Here is a 13100-nt window from a genome sequence, read left to right as displayed (position 1 = left end):
AACCCACGTAGATATAAAAGGCAGTATCATCCCACTTTAACCTTCACAGCTAAATTGCCAGTGTGGTACATTTTCTTTTGTGTAGGTTACAGGCCAGTGAACTAATGGAAAATGGAGTAGAATTGAAGTATTGGGATGTAGAAGCGCAAACCAACAAAGCTGTGCAACACAGAGATAAATAAAGGTAGCAAATAAATTAAAAAAAAACTTCTTCATTTGGTTTAGGTTTACACCTAGGTTTTTGCTAACACAACACTACTCTCTGTAACTGTGGGAGCATTTTTCTCCTAATTTTCCTAAGCTGGCAGTGATCATCGATAATAAAATTTCACAAAAAATTAACACTTTTCCTGGTCTTGTTCTGTGTATCTAAAGCTCCAAAGTCATGGTCTTACAAAACAAACAAACAAAAAACAAACAAAACCAACAACAATAAAAAAATAAAATAAAAAAAGAAAAGGAAAAAAACCCCAAACTGAACAAAAAAACCACAGCAAACCAACCAAACAAAACCACTAAAATGAAAAAACAACTTTGATGATTAAGCAGCTTTCAGTCTTCACTATGTTTTGAAATAAACTTGTGATCTATTTTGAAAGCTGCTCACTTTAACAATGGAATCTGTGTCACCACAGACACCTGCACAGTCTCCATCAAATGCTGTGAGAACTGTACATATATGATGTGATCATCTTTGCCTTTACAAAAAAGTAAAATAATCCTTGATGAGTCAGAAGAAACACGACTAAGAAAATTGCAAACATGCACATTAAGAAATTAAAGGCCATAAATGACAGGAAAAACCACCCGGCAATTGAAGCTCAGTGCTGCTGAAACTTTCAGTAGACACATTTGCAGTAGCACAATTGTGCATTTTGATAATGAGTAATTGATATTTACTGATGGTGGTTCATAAAATAAAGAAACTTGAGCAACTGTCAGGTATTTGCACTCTGAATTTATCCAGTTCTCCTAATTCCAGTAATTTATTAATACATACTCACTCACTCCTATATATGAAGTATCAGATCTTCCATACAACCATATGGAAAAAGATGTTACAGGCTATTTCTTTATTTTTGGTGATAAACATTTATCTTGAAATTATATATACCTTAATTTCACTTTCTGTAATATCTTCCAGTAATTACCTACTTCCAACAATAAAACAGCCATTAAAAAAATCTAATTCTGGAACACATTAAAACACATCTGTCAAAGAGCTCTCTGGGGCAGATATTGGTGTCATGTTCTGTACATATTGCCTGATCTTCAGCCTCAGTCTCCTCTGTGAAGTGTCTCCTCATACACATGCACTTCATCATCATTCACTATATATGATTAATATAGATGTGCAAACCCATTCTTGAGCACAGATATCACAACTTAAATAGTTTCTACAGCACATGCTTCAGATTTGTTTGTTGTCTCTGATGTAATGTACTTCCCATCTGGCTGCAGTGGTTCCCCAGCACCAGGAGCCTTCCCACCCATCACATTTAAGGACCACACAGAAAAAGGCAACAGCTGGTTGAAGGTTACAGCAAATGCTGACTGACAACCCCCTGTGCAGGGAAGCAAATCCTAAACAGCATATTCTCCTCCTGACTTGTGTTGGGAAGGCAATAGGGAAGAGTATCCACACCTTTCCCACAGAGTGATCAAACAGGTGGCAAACAGGAAGCAGGAAGGATGGGGCAAAGCCATCACACCACATGTCCCTCCAGCATGCCAGTGTCATGGCAGTGCACACAGGGACAGGACACACTGTCTCTGCTCACCCTAAAAGCAAGTGTGGGTTGGTATAACATGGACACCTGTTCATGACCTGTCTATGACTGCAAAACCCAAATAAAATTTATTTTTTTTAAAAGAAGCAAGAAACACTAGGGCCGTGTTAGGTGAGTTGCTATCCTACTGAATGATTGTGTGGCACTTTGCCTGGTTCCCAGGCAGCAGGGGCATGAAAATGGTAAAAAAATGCTCTCCACAAGACTGAGCAAGGCACTAAAGGCAGTAATAAAGGCAGCATGTGCTCTTCCCAAACGAAGGAGTTAGTCCACTGAAAACCCTCATGCCAATCTAACTAGCAGAACAAACAAAGAAGAAAATGGGAGAAAGTAAAGGCCATTAGCTAATTAGTGATTAAATGAAGCTGTGGCCTGTCACTGGCAGGGGAGCTGTGGGGGCTGCCATCCCCTTTATCCAGAGTGGCAGCCGGTGACAGCACAGCAAAGCCCCCAGGGCCCCGCCGCTGGCTGGTGCCGCTGCCGGGCCATCTCCAGGGGGATGTCCATCACACCAAAAAGAGCAGCACAAGTGGTTTGGCTCCCTGTGGGCATGCTGCTGGCAACCAGCACTTCTCTGGAGGAAGCCTCACCACCTGCCAAAGGCTTGCTTGCTCAGAATGCCTCAACAAAATTTTGCTGCGAACCTTTCTAAAGTATTTGCCCCAGAACCGGTCTGTGTCACAGGCTCCTGCTGCACACCCTGAGAACGCAGCTTCCACAAGTCACCTCATCCCTGGCCTCCACTGTGTTCAAACAGTCCATTCTCCTGGACCCTTACTGCTCCTGTACCACTCACAGCCAAGCAAGTTCATTAATGTTAATTAATGACTGCTGTGCTTCATATTAAAATCACCGGTTTTGAGCTCCGAGACACAAAGAAGTTTCCATACATCAATAGCTTCAAAGCAATTGTCTCTACAGGCACACTCATCCTCAGCCATAGTTGTAGGATAATTGTGGAAATTACCCCTCAGGGAAGAGAGGAAAAACTACCTAGTATTTATCTTGGGGGTAGACTGCTCTCCCAGAGAGCCACCTGTCAGCTCCTAATGGGTTACAACACTTGGCTTCTCAACAAATTATACAAAATTACCCTCTGGTTAGCAGGGCTATGTGATTAATCCCACAAGCCCGTAGTAAAAGGCACAAGAAATGTCTGACTCTCACAAGATGAAGCTATGAGGTGGGTGCATATACCAAAATTCTTACCAGGTCTAGATGGTCAATCATTACTGTTCATTTCACGAAGTCTTTAATTATTCCATTAGGTATATTTTACACTCAATATATTATATTATTTCTATGCCTTTGAGGGAAAGCTAGTTTAAAAAAAAAAAGAAACATTTCAAATACAGTAAACAGCTCTTCCCGGATTTTCAAAATTGTTTACACTGAAAACCAAAATGCAGTTTTAGACCCCATGCCTGTCCACCTCAGGCAAAATTCTTCCTGGAAGCAGCCAGACTTTTATCTCAGTCACTGACTCTTGGATTACAGTTTAACTTAATAAAATTTCTTTCTCAGATCCTCCAGGACTTCTGCCCCAGTACACCCAACAATACCAAGTGGCCAGTCTTCCTGACTGCTTAAACCCCATCTCAAAGTCTTCATGTGGCACCCACCATGTTGCAGATGCAAGGGCAGGGGTGCTAGGGCTGGTGTTGGATTGGGAGAGGGCAGGGGGTCGCCTGACCAAGCTGGGCACACAGTGGGGGCTCAGGGCACAATAGCAATACCTGCCTGAACAAACCCCACTTGTCCCCCTCGCTACAAGGCATTTGGAATGCAGAAGGCACTGTCCCAGTTTTGCCTCCCACAAGGTACCACCAGCTCTTCTGCAGCTCCTTGTGGCCATGGTGGGAGCAATAGATTCAGAGCTGGTTTCTCCTACCTGTCACTTAGGTCCCTCCAGATCTCATTCCATTGTATTTATCACTAATAATGATTTATAAAAGGCATTCACTGGAAGCAGGTAGGATTTAACAGACCCTGTATCACACAGCTAATGGAATGTTCACTCCCCAGAGACCCTTTACAGCTTCTCTCCACTAAGTTAAACAAACTTTGGACCAAATTTTCTCACAGCCAACTATATGACTCACCCAAATCAGTAGCAGCTTCCTGAGTATATTCAAGGGGATCGATTTGGGTTTTAAGATTTTTGAATGGGTCTGCTTTAGCCCAAGGAAGCCAAAGACATTTTATCTGAAGACCAGGACAAACAAACTCCTTAACAGACGGGAAGAGTTCGTTAGGTCCTAAGTAATTAAGCACACTCACCACATGTTGGCTCCTAAAGAAAATTGTTTTGAAGAGATAAGGGAGTCTATAAATTGAGATTTGCAGTTAACCAAAAATCTGCCATTTCAACTTCTGCTCACAAGTGTAACCTCATAAATTGCTACATGAAAAATGAAGATATAAAGAGCATTACATGATCTACAACATTATCGGATTGCAGTTTTTTTAGGCTTCCATGCTTGTATTCTTTCATTTTTCTGCAGTTGGCTAAGATTTAACAGGTAAATAAGTCAAGGCATTTTGATCTGAAATTGGCTTTCTGTGCTTCCTTTGCTTCGAAGTCCAGCAAGCACCATCAGCATGGAAAAGGAAACAGCTTTTACCTAGTGCAGCTCTTCCAATGAAGCCAAGATAGAGCCTTGAGTTCCCTTAGATTTATGAATACATTGTTGGCCACCCATCACTATGTCCAGGACAGCCATAACGCTCCAGTGACCGCCTTCAGCAAGACAGAATGCACCTAGGGCCTGAGGCAGCAAGACAAGGATGGCAGGGCAGCCAGCTGCTGCAGCTTACCATTGCTCCTTCGCTCTTGCTTTGTGCCACCTCTCGCTGCAGCCGAGCCACAGACAGCTTCTCCCTACGGAAAGAAAAGCAGGTCAGTAGCAGCTCATCTCTCACTGGCAATTCCTGCACATCGCTCGGGTAACCCTCCTGGCAGAGCCTGCTCCTCCGCACCAGGCTGCTCTGCAAGATTATTCTGCCAGTTATGGTTTCCTTTTGTGGTTTTTGACAGAACTGTCAATAAATCAACTGAATCCCAGCATCGTTTTCTGCATTCAAACGACCACGTCGCTCATCACGCCGGCGACAGGGAAACAGACCATGCAAAGCAGACTGTGCTATTTATTCTCTTGCTGGCCTCGTGCACGTCCACTTCACCCTGCACTGTGGTAACACAGCTTGGAAGGCTGTTAGATTATCAATAACTGTATGCATAAAGATGAAAATTTAAAAATCTATTCTATGCCAAACATACTGTGCTGCATTTTGTAACTACTGAATTACAAGATGAGGGGTTTTTACTTAGTCTTTTTTCATACAAGATCCTTAACCAAATGATTCATTTGACTCAAATAGCAACTGATTTGCTTAATTAACAACTTGGCGATCACAACACACTTTCACCTGAAAAGTTATACAAAGGGAATGAAAGTAGGGTTTTAGTAAACATCAAAAAATAAAGCGAGTTTCCTAACGTATTGACTGGAAAAACATAACTTGTACCAAGTATGAGAGGTACAAAACCTAGGCAGTGGAAGGTGGTACAGGAACAAGACATAGACAAGAGAAGAATTTACTCTGGAAGCTCAGCAAGAGCAGAACAAGTGGCCCTTAAGCAACCTACCACAGTTTCAAAAGGAATTAAGAGAAACAAAGACATTTTTTCAGGTAGGTTATTTTGAAAGAAAAAAAAAAAAATCTATTCTTGAAAGAGGAGCACCCGACAGAAACACCAGCACATGAAGAATTTATACACAATGAAACTAATTTGCAGATGAATAAGTTATTTACAAAAGATGATCGGTTTTGAAAATGTCCAAAAAAAGGAATTTTAAATCAGACTATATCCATTATCAAGTTTGAAATTTTTCATTTATTCATGTTCTTCCCAGAAATTCTACGTGGTCTAGTTGAAAAGACAGTCCTGAGCCATCCCAGTGCAGCATCCTGGTGGATTGTCCCTGGGCTCTGTAGCCACTCCTGTCATTGACAGGGTCACTCTCATCCAGCATAAAAAGCTAAATGTTCATGCCATAAAAGTAGTCTTCAAGCCATTTCTGTGAGCCATTTCTCAGGAACTGTTTCTGCTGGGAAGGAACATCTATGCATACCTGCCTAATTACTGCGGGAATGAATGGCAGCACTCATGTCACTCAGCCATAACCCAACGTATGGGTCACTAAATCAGTCCTCCCTCTGCATTATAGCAGATTTGGTATTTAAGTCTCTGTAATAGTCACCTGCCTCCAGGTGCTTTCTGCACCCCCACGACACTCTGGCACCCTGCAAGCAGGGTTATCAGATTAATAGCAGGCATTGCTAATACCATCATTTCTAAACATATATGGTGTTGAAAACACTGAATATGGGCAAGACCTAAAGACAATACAGCCACAGCCCTGTGGAAGCTGCATTTGTGTTACTCCAGAATGGTATCAGGATCCTCTTTTGCACATCTGAAACATTACTGAAAATGGAGAAGTGGCATTAGTACAGCATCAACAGCCTTAACACAAGTATCCTAAAAACAGCCTCTAAAAGACACCTAGTGCCCTCCCTCTTCCTTGCTCAGATACTATCAAAGGCAAATTACAAAATTGGTTAATCCTTTTTTAAGGATTGAGCTCATTTGCTGGAAATAGCCCGTTGAACTTCTGCACCGCTTCAGTGCCCTAATGTGTTTTAGTGGAAAAAAGTGAGCATTCCCTTTGAGGGGACTTTGACTTTTCCATTGGAAAAAAAAGTGCCTAAAGGTATTTTATGAAAAAATATGCAGGGAGAAAAAAAAAATATAAAAAAGTCAACAAACCACTCCTCCCCCACATCCTGCCAGTGGTCTGCAGAGATTTATTTCATTATTCCTTCTACATGTGGGGTGCTCCTACTTTCCTCTCTCCATTCCTCCAACACGGAATCAGTTCCACATCTCTGGAATTTTATCAGAGTAAACTCCATTTGAGCTCCATCTGCAAAGAGTGCTACTCCTAATGAGGCCCCATCTCCATTCTCTAGGTGAGAGAGGTTCAGAAGGGGCTTCCTTAGTGATTTTCCCCATAAAGAAGAGCACAGACCAGTATTCTTGTTCTGTGTTTATAATATTAATGTTCCTGCCACTTTACAATAGCAGAAAGCTAAAAAGAAACCCGGTTATCATATGTGAGAAAAAAACAGCAACAGGGGATAAAGAAGAGCCATCTGTTCCAATGGTGTTTAAAAATAAGTCAACATTAAGGCAAGCAAGCTCTGCACTCCCACTTCAAACAGGTCGCAGAGCATCTTCTCCCTCCTGTCCGTATTCCCTGGGTGAAGGAGCTGTGCACTTGCAGCCAGACCTCTGCAGATGGTTGATTTCATCTAGGCAGGATGCACAGCAGAGGCTCAGCGTGCCACTGGACCACAGTTAGCCCTGAGATCATTCCAGAGAGCTTAATTTGTGAGGCTCTTGGCACGTTGCCCTCATCAAGCTGTTTCCCACCACCTCTGTACAAACGCATGCAGGTGTAAGGGAAGAGAAACATCACCAAAATCCTCTTACAAGCCAACAGCATTTAACACCAATTTGCAGTGTTACAAGTTTTCATACAAGATACATGACAAGAGACACCAACAACCTTCATGCCTAAGAACAACCAAATAAAGCCATTGGTTACTAACCACCACCTCAGGCAGTTTTGATTAAGAAGAACCTTCAGTGACTGTTCTTAGCTCCCATTTTTTAACATGGTTTTACAACTGGATAAGCATTTTACTATGAGCTGCAAAAATAATAAGTGTTTAGTTGCTTTAGCCTTTCATATGTTTCAGTATTAAACATGCAGCTTCAAAGTTAATCTTGGTTTTTTAATCTTTGCTTTCAAATAGTAGCATTACTTTGTTGCTATACAGTTTTATTTATTTTTAATCAAGCGTGTTTCATCCCTATAGCACGATTAATTAACAAAGTTAATTAGCAGCTACAGCCAACCTGCAAGAAAACAAAATCTTCCCTGAGGATTAAAAAAATGAAAACATGTTCATTGAGAAGTTCTCATGTTTGCTTTTGAAAAACCACCAAATTACAAAAGGTTTACAAAAACGCTCTCTGAAAGCACGGTTTATGCTCTTAAGTTTGAATATTTGCATTTTAAGTGGCAAAATTCCCAGTCAAAGACTTTGCAAAGAGATAATTAAAGGAGCCAAACAAGGACTCAATTATATCCTTTCCAGATGGAACCAAGCACACAAGTAGTCACTGTGTGGATGGAAGAAAGATACATTTCAAGTCTCTGTATCACTAGTAGATATTGCAGTAGCTTGTTCTAAAAAACAACAGTTTGAGGGAAGCCCATTTAGTCCAAGCAAAACATAAATGTGTTAAATATCCCAAAAATTCTAAACCCTCCTTAAATTAAAATCTCTTCTTCAATCTCCCTTCCCATCAATTCAACTCATTCAACTACCAGGCGAAGAAGCTGCATCCTGTGGCAGTGACAGCTCAGGGCTTCACTACAAAACTGTGCTACTTGGACTTCTCCCAGTCCACGGGATAAAGGTAGGTAAGTCAATGCAATCACACCACACACCAATCACATAATTTTGAACAAATGCTGATACTGTTCCTGGTCTGGTAATGGGTATCCTCAGAAAAAAACCAAACCAACAAAACAAACAAACAAACAAACAAAACAAACCCAAAACACCACAATAAAAGCTGCACTGGATGCATGAAAGCCTCCCTTTTTCTAGGTTCTCCTTCATGATACTGCTATTTTACATGGATACAAGAAGACAAAATAAACTCTAGTAGTGAACTACTACTAGAGTTGAATTAAGATTTTCATTTTTGTTTTGAAAGCTCAGATTCAGAAGCTCTTAGTCACAGGGTTTTGCTTCTCCATCTAATACAGAAAGGTATCACATAAAATAGCTTCTAGATAAAGTTATGAAATAAAAGATTCCCATGTCAGGTGCTTAATTACATCTATTTCATCGAAGTCATTTCAGCAAAGTCACTGTGAGGTGAAGTGCTCTGGAGCAGAGGATGGTGCTGGGGGACCCTTCCTTAGTGGCAAAAAAAAGCAGCAGAAGTGCAAAGAGAGGGTGCCCCAGCCTCCTCCCTTCCCAAGCAGGAAGAGCAGCTCCTGAGGAGCAGAGGCCCTGACTGAGCATGGGTGGGAACAAAGCCCTGGTGTACAAGAGCTGCCCTAAGGAGGGTGAGTGACCCAGAGCGTGGCGAACAGAGTGGGGAAACAGGATGTGGCATGTGCTGACTAAATCTACATCAACAATATAGACAGTGGGATCAAGGGCACGCTCAGCATGTTTGCAGATGACACCAAGCTGACCCGTGCAGCTGATATGCCAGAGGGACAGGATGTTACCCAGAAGGACCTGGACAAGCTAGAGAAGTGGGCCCATGTGAACCTCAAGAGGTTCAACAAGGCCAAGTGCAAGGTCCTGGCACCTGGGTAGGAATCAATACAGGCTGGAGGATGATGTTGTAGGGAGTAGCCCTGCAGAAAGGGACTTGAGGGCACTAGTGGACGAAAAGCTGGACATGAGCAAACCATGTGCACTCGCAGCCCAGAGGGTCAATTGTATCCTGGGCTGCATCAAAAGAAGAGTGGCCAGGAGGTCAAGGGAAGTGATTCTGCCCTTCTACTCTGCTCTAATAAGACCCAACCTGAAGTACTGTGTACAGCTCTGGAGCCCTCAACACAAGAGGGATATGGACCTGCTGGAGTGAGTCCAGAGAAGGGCCACAAAAATGATCCAAAGGCTGGAACACCTCTCCTACGAAGACAGGCTGAGAGGGCTGGGATTGTTCAGCCTGGAGAGGAGGCGGCTTTGGGGAGACCCTGTAGTGGCCTTCCAGTGCCTGAAGGGGCTACAAGAAAGCTGGGGAGGGGCTGTTAGCAAGGGTGTATAGTAAGAGGATAAAGGGCAATGGTCTTACCCTAGAGCAGGGTAGCTTTAGATTAGACATTAGGAATTACAATGAGGTGGTGGAACACTGGAACAGGCTGCCCAGAGACCCTATCCTTGGAAACATTCAAGGTCAGGCTCCACCAGGCTCTGAGCAACCTGATCTAGTAAAGAAGACCCCTGTGCACTGCAGGGGGGGCTGGACTAGATGACCTTTAAAGGTCCCTTCCAACTCTATACATTCTAGGATTCTATGATTCTACTTGCCAAAACCTCAGCTGTATAGGATAAGAATGTATTTTCAGTGGTAAATCATAATTTTTCCATTTTAATGATGGAAAATAATTCTATAGTTTTAAAAAAGGACATGATCAGAACTCACAAAGAATGGAAAATGTCTTAGTAACATCATTCAAAAGTTAATGATTCAGTGAACCTTAATCCCCATGATCCACTGGGAACACAACAGTTATATCAAACCCTGAGACTGTCCTTTCCTGCCTTGATCACACACAGCAGCTCCACAGCCTACCAGCTTATATTGACAGGTCTTTTTCATGTTTTCAGCATTGACACATGAAGACTTTTAACTTTCCCAATTTATTTTTTCCTAAGTAAATAATTGCTTTCCTACACCAGGAATTAATGAGGACAAAACTGAATAGTTATGACAGCTCCCAAGTTATTAATTTAATTTTTTCTCTACTCTCCTTTTTTTTCATAAACAGGCACGTGTTTTCTTCATGTTTTGCTCCCTTGGAAATATTCACTCCAAAGTGATTTAATTTAGAAGTGGTCAGTCCTGCAACATAAAATGAAGCTCAGCTTTTCCTTTCATTTTCTAATTTCACCATATGTAAACCCAGAAAACAATCACTTGACTCACTGAAAAAGTCAAGCTTTGAAAATACACTTTTAACATGTATTTTATTTTGGGGTGATTGTGTCGCATCAGCGTGGCCAAGCTATATGCCATAGAGTCCTTTTGTGCTTCCTGAAGGATGTCCGGGAGCAGAGAAATTCAAGCCAAGTTTCCCACTCTGTGCTATTGCTGTGAGGCTCATAAGGTGAATAAATACTTTGTTAATGCAGGAAAAAAAGCAAATAGAAAAATGAAAGAGACTCAGAATCTGAATTTGCAAGGTGTCCCTTGGAACTACTCCTTATTTATCACCTACTACAATTATTTCCCCCTTCCCATATCACCACAGCACTGTTTTTCAAACAAGCCAGAAACACCCCAACCCCCACAACCTATGAAACACAGATGCTAGCCTGTGCAAAGTGCCACATGCCTGGCTTTCTGCAACTCCTGGTTTTCCAGGGAGGTTTCCCATCCAGATGCTCACCAGGCTTGACCTCACTGAGTCTATGAGATCTGACAAAGGAAGAGCCAAGGGTGGAATGACCTTAGTGAACTAAGGCTCCTCTTTCAGCTCCTCTTGCAATGGCAGCAGCCAGTGAGGCTGCAGCCTTCCTCCCTGCTGAGCATCACATCCAGCCCACCACTTGGGGCTTTAGAAATGTCAGCCCCACCTGCATTTGAGACTGCCCTTTTAGAGATCCAACGGCTTAACTAGATCTAGCAACAAGAGTCACCTTGCAAACAAATATTCATTGCAACTTTAAAGCTGAGCCACAGTATGAGCTTTACTTAATTATTTTTACAGTAATCCCAAAGACAGGAGTTACAACAAGGGAAGTACTAATGCTCTAAAGCAGAAACAAAATAGACAAGATGAGCCACAAGCAAGCACAGGCTCCTATTCACTGTGAATTTATTTGTATTCGTTTCTGAATGAAAGATAAGCAAACAGAAAATATAATCTACATTAAGCTTTTCTTCTACAGGACATGATACTCCCAAATCCAGACAAGGAAAACAGGTAGTAATTCATTTAAACTGTGTTCTTTTTGAGTGACATGAACAGCAGGTACTGTAACTATAATCTAAAATATTTATTAGCAAACCCCAAGGGCTCCTCATAATTTTCCAGTAGATTTTAATGCATATGAAAACTGAATTAGAAGTTCAAAGATAGTGCAGTTACTTTTCAGAAGCATCTAAACAAGACACCAAATACAAAATAAATACCATGGAAGAAGCTCACAGGGTAACACGGGGCTGAGTCATGTCCCTGGTCAGAAAGGAGAAGGCACAAAGTGCCAAAGGAAAGAGAGGAAGAGTCGGGGCAGAGCCTTCATTAGTAAAGCAGAAAGGAAAGAGAGGCAGAGCCATGGCAGAGAAATTGGATAAGGAAAGGTTATCAGGAGTCCACGAAAGATTATCACAGGATTGTTTTCATGACAAATTAGTCTCTCAGCACCAGCACGGCAGCCGAGGTCAGCCAGGCACTCGAGCACAGTAATTCTCCTGTCCTACACGAGTGCACAGGGATGGACAGCGATGCACGTCAACAGAAGCATCTCCTCCCACACTGGCAACCTTTATTACTTAATTGATATTTATTGTTTTCCACACTGAAATCATGCGTGCAAGACTGCATGCTTAAATGATTCACTGATATTTCACACATTCCAAATATATGTGTATGTTAATGTTGGGGTGTCTCCCTCCAGTATCATTGCTGACTCCACAACACAGCCCACCTCTCAGATTCTCTATATATTTGGGCCAACAGTACCAGACATAACTAAGGAGGTCTAGACCCAAAGTTTGAAATTGCTACAAATAAGACCCACCAATCCCTCTTTCAACTCCTTGACCAGACATGGAGACAGTACCAACAACCACAATCAACGCAGTTTCTTGACTAAGGAAAAAAACCGGCAAAACAAAGTTACACCTTCTCCATGATGCGCACGTTCAGTTGTGGGATAAAAGATTAATGTCTGCAAGACACAATAGGAAATTATCAGGATACTTTTGAATTATACCAAGCGAACATTTTACTGATGACCATTATTCAAGAGATAATGCATTTGGTAGCAAGTCTTTTTTCAGATACATTCCTCTGAAAGCTTTCTTTTGGGCTGACATTCCAGGTGGGAATGTGGGGGGAGCGGAGGGAGAAGGCTGATTTTTAAATGAAAAACAAAAACAGAGGAAAAAAACAAACAAACCCCACTTCCTTAATTATTTCTAATGTCTGTCAACAGTAGTGAGAGAAACTTATAGATTTCTTTTTAAAATTAGCCAAAAAACTTCAGCAGGCAAGGGAGTTACACCTGCCTATCAACTTTAATGCAACATCAACTATGAAACTTTAAACACCCAAGTGTCAAAAAACACCACATAAACAGCACTACAGTACTAGACTCTGAAATCCATCTGAAGCACTTTTTTCCCCCACTATAAATGCAGTACTCCCAGCATTATTTAATCTTGCATTTATCAAAAGGCATAGTTAAGGTTTCAGC

At 41.8% G+C, this 13100-nt stretch overlaps 1 protein-coding gene across 1 annotated transcript in view; it reads right to left on the bottom strand.

The window, feature by feature from the left end:
* NCKAP5 (NCK-associated protein 5) overlaps positions 1–13100 on the bottom strand; it is a 337214-nt gene that overhangs the window by 188677 nt on the left and 135437 nt on the right. The window contains exon 3 of the mRNA XM_010000398.1: positions 4608–4667. Coding sequence (XP_009998700.1) covers positions 4608–4667 — 60 coding nt within the window. The remainder of the gene's footprint in view (positions 1–4607; positions 4668–13100) is intronic.

Source organism: Chaetura pelagica, unplaced genomic scaffold, assembly GCF_000747805.2.
Source record: "Chaetura pelagica isolate M959 unplaced genomic scaffold, ChaPel_1.0 scaffold386, whole genome shotgun sequence".
Lineage (NCBI taxonomy): Eukaryota > Metazoa > Chordata > Aves > Apodiformes > Apodidae > Chaetura > Chaetura pelagica.
This window is presented reverse-complemented; position numbering and strand designations above follow the sequence as displayed.